The sequence below is a fragment of the Apis dorsata genome, unplaced genomic scaffold, assembly GCF_000469605.1.
Source record: "Apis dorsata unplaced genomic scaffold, Apis dorsata 1.3 scaffold_585, whole genome shotgun sequence".
Classification (NCBI taxonomy): domain Eukaryota; kingdom Metazoa; phylum Arthropoda; class Insecta; order Hymenoptera; family Apidae; genus Apis; species Apis dorsata.
In genome coordinates this window covers 402,730-413,639 of record NW_006263792.1, presented here as the reverse complement: position 1 = coordinate 413,639, position 10,910 = coordinate 402,730, and the positions used below count along the sequence as shown (strand labels likewise).

Genomic DNA, 10,910 nt, shown 5'->3' with positions numbered 1-10,910 from the left:
AAATTATATGAAATGTAAATAAAAATATCATAATTCTAATAATATTATTATTAAGAATTATTTTTTACCTGGAGCCAAACAAAAAATTTTTTGTTGGATGACTTGAATCGTAAAAGATATACTCTTCCAGTTTTACACTGAGGAACATGTTTAAATTCACAATCATCAGGAAAAATAATTAAATCCTACAAAAAATTATATATAGAAAAAAACAATTTATAATGTATGTGCATATATATAAATATTATAAATAATAAAATTTTTTATCATTTTTAAATTGTAATAAATTTTAAAGATAATAATATTTTTTACATCTTCAACATATCCTGATACACGATCTTTCCAACAAAAATGCATTAATGAATCGTCAGATTGATAAACGTAAAGTTGGCCTTTTCGAATATCTGGATAAACCATCTTTCCTTTCATAGTCATTTTTCCTGCTTTAAATTCAACTAAATTTTTAGGAGTACTGCGTGAAGCATTATTTCCAAAAAGTGCTCCTCCTGACATATTTGATCCTTTAAAAACTTTTTGCCTTTTTTGTTTTGATAAATATATTAAAATACACGCGGTTAATTTATGTTATACGGCGCGCTGATGACACTGCACTTTAAAATGGCGTATTAAAAGATTTCCAATCTTATATAAAATTCTTGAATATATGCGCCACATAGTAGCAAAATCGAGTATTAATTTATATCATGATTTTATCGATAGAGTGCAAATAGTTATTTATTATATAGATATATTATCACACGAGATATAGAATGGATTTGATAATGTTTCTTGTCCTTTAATTTCAATTATTTTATCGTTTTCAAGATTATTAATATATATAATGTATCATATAATATATAAAATTGTAATATTTAATATTAGTGGTAAATAAAATTGATATTCAATGTTAATTGCAGATTCAGCATAGGCTCAAATAAGATATCCAATATTCAATAGAATTTTTGTTTTTATGTTCTGAAATATCGATCGCGTGAAAAATGTTTGATATCCTTTATAATTTAGACCGGAAGAATATAAATTATATTTAATTCAATTATAAAAGTTAATAAAATTGTTTAAAAATTTTAAAAACAATTTTTTTGATACATCTCATAAATACATTCATGTATTAAATTATATGTATTAAATTATATTTATAAATATTTTGATTGCTATGAATAATAGATTAGATAATAAAAATAAATCACAATAAAAATAATATCAATTTGTAAGATTTTTTTACAAAAATGGATTTAAATATAATGCTATTAAAGTTAAATTTATAATAATAAATTTATAATATTAATATATATATATATATATTATTAGTATTATATTTAGTATAAATATTTACTAATACAACACAAATAATAAAACATTTCATGAAAATTTGATGATTTAAAAATGTAAAATATTTTCTTTCTGTTAATTTGTTGTATATGCTATTTTATCTATTATTTTACACATATAAAATCTATATATTGAATCAATTAAATCAATTTTCTAACATGGTTTTATATTATCCGATATTATTTTTCATATAATTATTAAAAATTATAAAATGTCCCAATGTTGTTTGATTCGACAAGTAAATTAATCAACATTCATTTCGAAAAAATTCATTCTAAAAATTCTTGAAAATTTTGAAAAATCTTTTAAGAATAATTTTGCCTCATTCGCATTTATTACTTTTTATTCTATTTTGAGAATTATTTAATTTATTTAACTTTGGCTAAAAAGTAGAAATAAAAGAAAAATAGATAAAATAAGACAGAATAATTTAAAAGTTTCGAATCAATCAAAACTTTCAAAATTTTAAAGATTTTCAAGGAATATGACTTTATAGATTAGCCATTCCCTTATTGATTTTAATGATTTTTAAATATATAATCGACATTTTTCAATAACTTCCTTTTGTAAAAATATCAGATTCTTAATTTTTGAAACATTTGCAAAAAATTTTATTATTAGATTGAATTTTATTTATATATATGTGATAGTATATGATTTTGATTATATAAAATTTATTATTATTAAATAAAGTTTCGAAAAGCTATAATTGCTAGATATAAAATTTGATAAAGAAGAAGGAATTTAAAATTTTCGGATATTTATTAATTTCTGAAAAATTAATTTAAAAAGTTCAATATTATTGAATTTTGCCTATACAGATATTATTAATACAAATATTTTTTTTGAAGTTATTATTATTAAATATTTAATAAACTATTTTGCTATTTACAAGTAAATTCTCAATAAATAAAAATGTAAATAAAAATGTAAATTCTCAATAAATAAAATCTTCAGTTACTTTTATGAAAAATTGCAAATATTTGTTTTTGAATTCTAACCTAATACTCATTATGATTCTATTTGAAACAGGTTTAAAATAATAATTAACAAATATAAATAATAACAAATAAGAAATCACATCTATACATCAAATGCTTTTATTTGAAAATTGGTTTTTTTCTTGACATTAGCATTTGTAAATCAAATATTATCATTTAATTTTATAACAATAAATGATCAAATTTTTCATTGGTAGATTAAATGAGATTTTCTATATTATAGATATTATAAATAAGATAGTCTCTATATATATAAGATCGGTACAATCAATTATTGGTTATTCGATATTTGATTATTACAATGAAAATTATTGTATTAATAAGTGAATAGACAACATTCAATATATTAATAATGTCTATATAATTGTAACTGTAACTTTTAATGAATAGTAAATAAGTTTTTTGGTTAGAAATTAAAATACCTGCTAAAATTTTGAATCTTTGATCCATCTTTTGTTTTTTATCATAATTTTGTGTCAATAACTTGGAATTTTTGAAATTATAATTTTTTTTTTAATACTAAAACATAATAAAAATTTTTTCTTTAAAATTTCTTAAAATTTCATTTATTTTAAATTATATTTAAACATTTTTATTCAATTTTTATTTTATCTTTTTTCTTATAATATATTTTTCTTCTTATTTAAATACTCTTTTCAAAATAATAATTGATATTGTTATTTTGATTTAATTATTTTATATTTTAAATTATTTAATTTCTTTTAAAAATTATATTATAATTATGTTAATAATGTTATTATTAATATTGTAATTGAAAATGTTTATATAAAATATTTATATAAATAAAAAAATAAAAAAGTTAAAAGCACAGAAATTTTATCAATTAAATATAATATTAATATTAATAAATTTAATCATGTTTTGGATATTTTATATATTTTTATATATTATATGCATTCTTTTAAATTTTTATTCTTTCAAATTTTTTATAAATAAAAATATTTAATTAAAATTAAATATTTAATCCAAAAAATATTTAATTAACAGCAATAAATGTCTTATATTAAACAATATTAAATAAATTATTAAATAAACTCAACAATAAAAATACAATAATAAGAAGATTATTAATTGGAACTTTAAAACAAATAATATTTATAAAAACAAAAATTTTTATTTTTTATTATTAATGAATTAGAATATCTGCTTTGTTCTTTATTGCATCTTTTTCTGTGTTGATTTTTTATCATTTGATTTGGAATTATTTCCAAAATTCCATTGATTTCTTTTAATAACTTTTTCAAAAAATTTTTTAGCCAACATCTGTTAAAAGAAATTAATGATAATTTTAAATTTTAATTTATATTAGCAATACACATATATATTTTACATAATTATAATTAAAATAATTTATCTACAAAATTTAATCTCATTATCTTTATGTACTTTTTTTTTTAAGTTTAAATTTATTATAACATTTTATATATATATATTATCTATAAAGGTTGTTTCATTTGTTGTGAAGAATTTTTTAATGAAATACGAACAAGTTTTGATTAATATTTTATCATGTTTAATAGAATATATATCTATATATTATAAGGTCTGAGAAAATTTTTGAATGTATTGCTTACCTGAAGATTAATAAGATTATATATATATAATAATATATTATATATTATATAATAATAATAAGATTATTATTATAATCATATCAATAAATAATATCAATATTATTCAGATTGATGTCACATTTTTTTCATTTTAGTATAGAGTCCAAACAGTAATTTTTCTAAACATTCTAATTTCATAATGCATTTTGTTACAAAAATGCTTTGCTAAGTGATTATGTATTCTGAATGTTATTTTGTAATTAATACATTTGAATGGCCTAGGATGCTGATGGTTGCAACTCCAAATGTAAAAATCACATTAATCTATAACAGAATAATACAACTATATAATCAAATAAATTAAAATAAAAATTTAAAATTTAAAATATAATTAACGAAAGTTACATAATAAAAATTAATTGGGAATCTGATTTTGTTCATTTTTCTCTATTAATTCTTTGCAGTTGAAAAATTTTTTAAATTTTATTATTAAAAGAATAAAAAAGCTTTTAAAACTTATATGAAAATAAATCTTATATTTTATATTAAGAAAAATATGAGTATTACTTAAATTTTAATTTTTTAATATTAATATTTTAAAAAACATTTTTAAAAATAAAATATGAGTTGCAATTTCACAAGAAAAATATTTTGAAATATGGAGAATAATTATATAAAATATATCATTAATAAAATTTCTAATAATTTTAAAAAAAAATTTTACAATTTCTAAAAAATTTCTATAAAATTCTTGTTTGTCTATAAATAATATCTTGTATGTCTGTATAAATAATAGAAAAATATATTTATTACAATTTTTTAATTTTGAATCTTTATTCGAATTTTTATATGAATTAATTAATAGATGATAGATTCATTTCTTAAGGATGTCAGTGTAAAGAATTAATAATAATAAATTAAATAAGATTATTAAACTGTTTATTAATATAAAAAAAAAATAGTGTTCAGATAAAAAATGATTACCTTATTATGGTGAGAAGCAGATCTTTCATGTTTAGTTAAATGACATTTATGACATTCGAAAAGAGATAGAATAAATTTCACATTTAAATAGTTTCTCGAAGTAATGAATGTTGATTACAACTGACTAAGTTTGCTAAGCACCTTGTTATAAATTCCGTACATATTTCTTCCATCTTTAGTTACACTATAATTATATTCAGTAAATTCAGGTTTTTCATATTTTCATACTTTTTTCAAATTATATAAATATTATTATTGAAGATATCAAAAAAACTGTGAATGAATTGGAATATCTTTGTGCAATTAATTAGTAGCAATATTTTAAAATTACACATAGAATTTTAAATTTTTATATACTTTTTCATATTTTTTACTACTTTATATTAAAATATTTTTCATATTTGCATTAAAAATATGTATAATATATATAAAAAGTATGTATAAAAAAATTATATAATAAAATAATAAAAATAAAACAATTACAATAATTAGAGACAATTAATTTTTAAAAATAAATTATTCAATTTTTTATTAAAAAATTATAATATTATTAATATTAATCGGATTTTAAAAGATAAAATTATTACTTTTATTTCATATTTTCATATTATATATTTTTTTGTGAAAATACTTTTATATCAAAAAAAAAAAAAAAAAAAAAAAAATATGAAAATGATTTTCTTTTGTCGAAAATTTCACAAAATGAAACGTTTTTATAAAGTTTTTGAAAATAATTTTTTTTAGAATTAAAACTTCCTTTACAACAAAAAATTGCTATAGTTGATTTTTTATCATCATTTCATTACACTAGAAGAATTTTATTACCATTAAAACCATTTCGACAATATGCAATTATATAATCGTACTATGTAAAAAATTTTTAAATATATGTATATTGAATCTTTATTTTAAAAATTAATTTAAATCTTTAAAATTTTAAAAATTAATTTTTTTAATGCAAAATAAGACAAAAATCAAGAATAAAATGATTGCATTTTCGGTTTTATTTTTTAATTATAATTGATAATTATATATGATTATATATACGAACACTATACATTTTTAGTGTAGTTAGTTATTTTGTACTTATACGTATTTAATAAATGAGTTATTCATATATATGTCTGTGTGTATATTTAAAAACAATTATTATCTTTTTATTGTCTTATTATTTCTAAATATCGTCATTTGCAAATTGATGTATTGCCTTGTTAACTATAAAAACATATATATATATATATTAGATAAATATATAAATTAAAATATACGTGTTTGCATATCGCAAATTTTGTATATAATTTTATTTTGAAATTTTCGAAAATAAATGAAATTTTTTTTTTTTAATATAGAAATATCTTGGAGAAAAATCAACATGGCATGGTAAAAGTAAAGGATCACACAAAGTATCCAAGTATAAATAATCCAATAATAATCCAAGAAAATCGATATATTTTCGTGATTCTTTAATTTTTATGTACAAAAATGAATTTATTTTTTTTCAATATTCAATTTGAAGAAAAAAATTAAAGTAAATCAATAGTTTTTTTTATAATATTTTACATTTTTGTTTTCATAAATATGAAAACTTTTAGTATTTTAAGAAAGGTTTCAATTACAAAATTAAAATAAAAAATCAAATGTATTGATAATGATTTTAATATATTTTTCTCAAGCTTAAGAAATATTTTAATCATAAGAAAATTTGTCAAATATGATTCAAAATAAACAAAATTGAATTTTTTATTGTTTTTCCTTATTTTTTGTTTCTAATAATCAATAATAAATCAATAATAATAAAATCAATTAATATCTTTTAATTATTGAAATGAAAAGTAAAAAATTATAAAATTCCAATTATTTTATTATTAAAAAATTATATTTTCAAAGAAAGTTATATTTTAAATGACAAAAAATAATAATTTTTAAAATTATTAATAAAATCAATATAATAGATATCCTTTCTTTTCTATAATAATGATATTATATTTATATTGATAATACATTTATAATAATAATATTTATAATAATCTGGCTAATTTTTTTGAATTTTTTATTAAAATATAAAATAAGAATTGCAATATGAATATTAAGAAATCATGAATATTGATATCATTAATATCTTTTAATTATTGAAGTTATAATTGATAATTTGGATTAAAATTGAATATTTTTACGTAATTTTAGGCATATTTAATTTTTATTCTTTATTTTATGCAATAAATATTATTGATGATCTTCATTACATAATCTATATACAAATATAGAATAACTTAATCTAATTTGTTATAGAATAATTGTTTGAATAATTTACTTTAGATAATTTATTAAATAAAATCCTAAATATGACATACCTGACAATTAAATGCAAGTCCATTTAATGATTGCAAAAAACGAAAGTTTATCACCAAAGTTTGTCATTTAGCGGCTCTCTTATGTAATAAACAAATAATTTGAAACTCATCATGAGAAATTCAATGAGAATTTATAATATCTTATTCTTATATATCTTATTATTCTAGGTATTATTATTCTAAGCATTTTTTTTCATAGAAGGAGCATAATAGACAAAAATATATTAGCATAATAGACAATAATATTTTTTTATCTTTTTTTTTAACATACATATAGATTTCATTGCTCTCCAAATCTTCTTCAAGCATCTTGATTCTTCTCGCTTTTTCTTGTGTATCGTTATAAAAATAAAAAAGCGAAACTACACTTATTACAGTGGTTTGTCCGAACTAATAAGTGTAGTTTCGCTTTTTTCACGCAATCGTATAATTAATCAATCTATGCCTTGAATTATAATCAACGTCTAATGGCGCTTTTTTATATATTTTCCAATTCAAGTACATGAATATGGAATGGAAATGGAATAGAAATTGGTGGAATAGAATTTGGATATTATGGCACTCAAATGGAAATCTGATCTGACGATTACTGAAGCAGTCTCGGAAGTAATGCATTTATTACTTACGATCTCTTCATTTGTTTGAGAATTTATTGATTGTGATTTGATTTTCATCGTCTTACTTTTACCAATATTGTTCAATATTCTAACTTTTCTGCCGAATATTTGTAACGAATTTATCTGTGGATACAGTTTCTCGAGAGATTGTAACGTAGTCGGTACAAATTCTGATTTGTGCTTCTTCACGAATATATACGTGTCAATTAGTCTCATATTGCATAGAAGAGGATCAAAAAAAGGGAGAGGCTGTAAATTGTAATAATCGGAAGATATAAATCGGATATTTAAATCGGATTCTCCTTTCTCGATTTCCAATTGATATTTTCTATTTTTCTATTTATCTATATTATTGATATTTTCTATTTATCTATATTTATCATTCTAATAATATTTACGATGGATATCGAAAATATCGATACTCGAATGCGGTATCAAAAGAGGAATAATAATAATTTTCATTCTCAGCTTTATTTTTCTGACACGAATTTTCAATAAAAGATTTTTGATTATAGAACCATATTTTGATTCGTTAGGACAAATTTTATATTGTTGAACGAAACTCTTGCTATAACATTGTTTCCTCAAAGATTCTTTTGCAGAAGAGAGATCAACGGTTTCAACGGTTGATCGATGAATTGCTTCGTTTCTATGAAACTTTGTTTTTGGATCTTTGGATCAATTTGTATAATCGTGGATCCATTGTATCGATCATTACATGATTATTCATGATAATTTTATCAATGTGCTTTTGTACTTGATACTCCGAATTTGATTTTGACACAACAATAACTATCATCGAGGAAAAACTATTCGTAGAAGTAAAGGAGAGTTTTTTGCTTTTTTTGATAAGTATTTATTACATAAAATTTGTCCTTAATTTTTTTATATACCCTGTATATATGTATACATATACATATGTATGTATGTATATTATCGATTTAATTTTGCACTACAAAATATTAAAATTCTATCAAATTGAATATTTGAAGAAAAAATATTTCTTCATAATGTATATTATTATGTTCAAAAGAATTAAAAAATTTGACATTACAAAATAAATTTTAATCAAATATTTTAATCAAAATATTATCATGATAGCATTATGATAAGCATTATGAAATAAGAAATCATTTTTATTTTTTTGTTTTATTTTTTATTTTTTCTTTTCATTGATGTCTTTGAAATGAAGAAATATGAATAATAAAATAATATAATTATATATAAAATAATAATATAAATATATATATATATATATATATAGTAATAAAATATGAATATCTCGTGAATTTCACATTTTTCATGAATACAAAGCATAAATTGTAAATTTATAATTTCTCAAAAATCTTTTTCCTTTCCAAAATTCCTTTCAAGTGAGATGATGAGACAAGTTCAGAAATCTGATACGATTTCAAATAAAATTCTCGATTCGACATTCTTATATTTTCATATACATTATATTCAATACATTTTTATTAATTTTTTTAGATAATTTTTATGATAAGATAATTCTGTGATATAATTAAGCTTGCCATCTTTTTAATTTTGGTTCGGAAATTTCAGATTTCATAAATCTCTTTCAGATTTTAATTTCTTTATAAATATTTTTAAATTGATAGAAAATGTTTTTTAATTTCTTATTTAATTATAAACATTTAAGTTTTGTCAATTCTTAATAAATGACTTAATAAATTTTAAATTATCTTAATTAATTGTAAAATAATAATAGATATTATCATTTAAAAAAAAATTGAAAAATTTTATTTTTATCATTTCTTTTATTTTTTTTATTCTGTAATAAATTCTGTATTAAAGTTTTAAAATATTTTGTTCTTATAAATTAATCTTGTTATTATAAATGAAATTCAAATAATATATTTTCCTTTTTTTATCGAGTTTTTATTATTTATATATCATCTCCATATAATTCATGAATTTCTGAATTTAAAATAGGATAAGCTAACAATCCTGATATAGCAATATGATATATGTAAAATAGAAAAAGAGAATTTCCAATTCATTATTTATATATCTATATAAATAAATTACATTTCAATAAAAGTAATATTTATAATTTTCAAAATTTTGATTTTTTTGACTTACGTTTATTAGAATTTAGGATTTTTTTTCTTTATTTGACGAATATTATTTATTCTAAAGTTAGTAAATTATCAATTAACATCAAGATATGTATTTCAAAAGTTATTTAATTGATTCATTCATAATGTTTATCTATTCTAAACTTATCTTAAATTTTTGTACAAACTAAATACATAATTATTCATAAATAATCCGCATACGTTGTTCACAGATAATTTGCAAAATATAATGGAAGATAAAATACAAATTCGATAACAGATAAGTATTTCATCTTTCATTGAAATAAAAAAAAAACAATATTTGAAAATAACGAAGAATATATATATATATATAATAACGAACTAATAAATTAATCTCTTGTAACTATATATTTTAAAATTATAATTAATCTTATAGAAATAGGAATTGTTGCACCAAAGTTAGTATCTTTTCTTTCTATTTTAAAATCAACTTTTTATAAATTTCGAAATTATTTTTAAATATCCTCATGAAATTCCTAAATTCAGAGCTAATTTCAATTCCTAAATCTAATTCTCTAAAAAGATTATTTTTATACCGAGTATAAGTTTTAACTAAAAATCCATATTTCCACGTTTAATAGTTTTTTGTTTTTTTTTTCTATAAATTGAGAAACAGATATATTTTATAGTTCACAATAACCTTATTCAGATATACAGCTAAAAATTTAAATGTGGATATTATCTGCAAATAATGTATTATTTATACATTTTCTCTCAACATTCAAATAATATTAAACATTAGATATACTATCAATAAATGATATTTCTCAGTCTGAATGAAGCTTAATTTTATTCTATATTTATATTCATAAGATTGCAATAAAATTATATAAATTTTGACCAAGTTAATTGTTAAATCATTATTCACGATAAGAAATATTTTATATATTATAAATATTATATATTATAAATA

The 10,910-nt window shown here is 18.3% G+C and overlaps 1 protein-coding gene across 2 annotated transcripts in view; it reads right to left on the bottom strand.

Moving 5' to 3' along the window:
* The window catches only part of LOC102674183 (proteasomal ubiquitin receptor ADRM1), a 5,917-nt gene extending 5,272 nt beyond the window's left edge, over positions 1–645 (bottom strand). For both annotated transcript variants that reach the window (XM_006621129.2, XM_006621130.2), the window contains exons 1-2: positions 313–645; positions 69–185 (exon numbers count right to left, since the gene is read on the bottom strand). In XM_006621129.2, coding sequence (XP_006621192.1) covers positions 69–185; positions 313–513 — 318 coding nt within the window. In that variant the 5' untranslated portion in view covers positions 514–645. The remainder of the gene's footprint in view (positions 1–68; positions 186–312) is intronic.
* Positions 646–10,910: the final 10,265 nt, after the last annotated feature.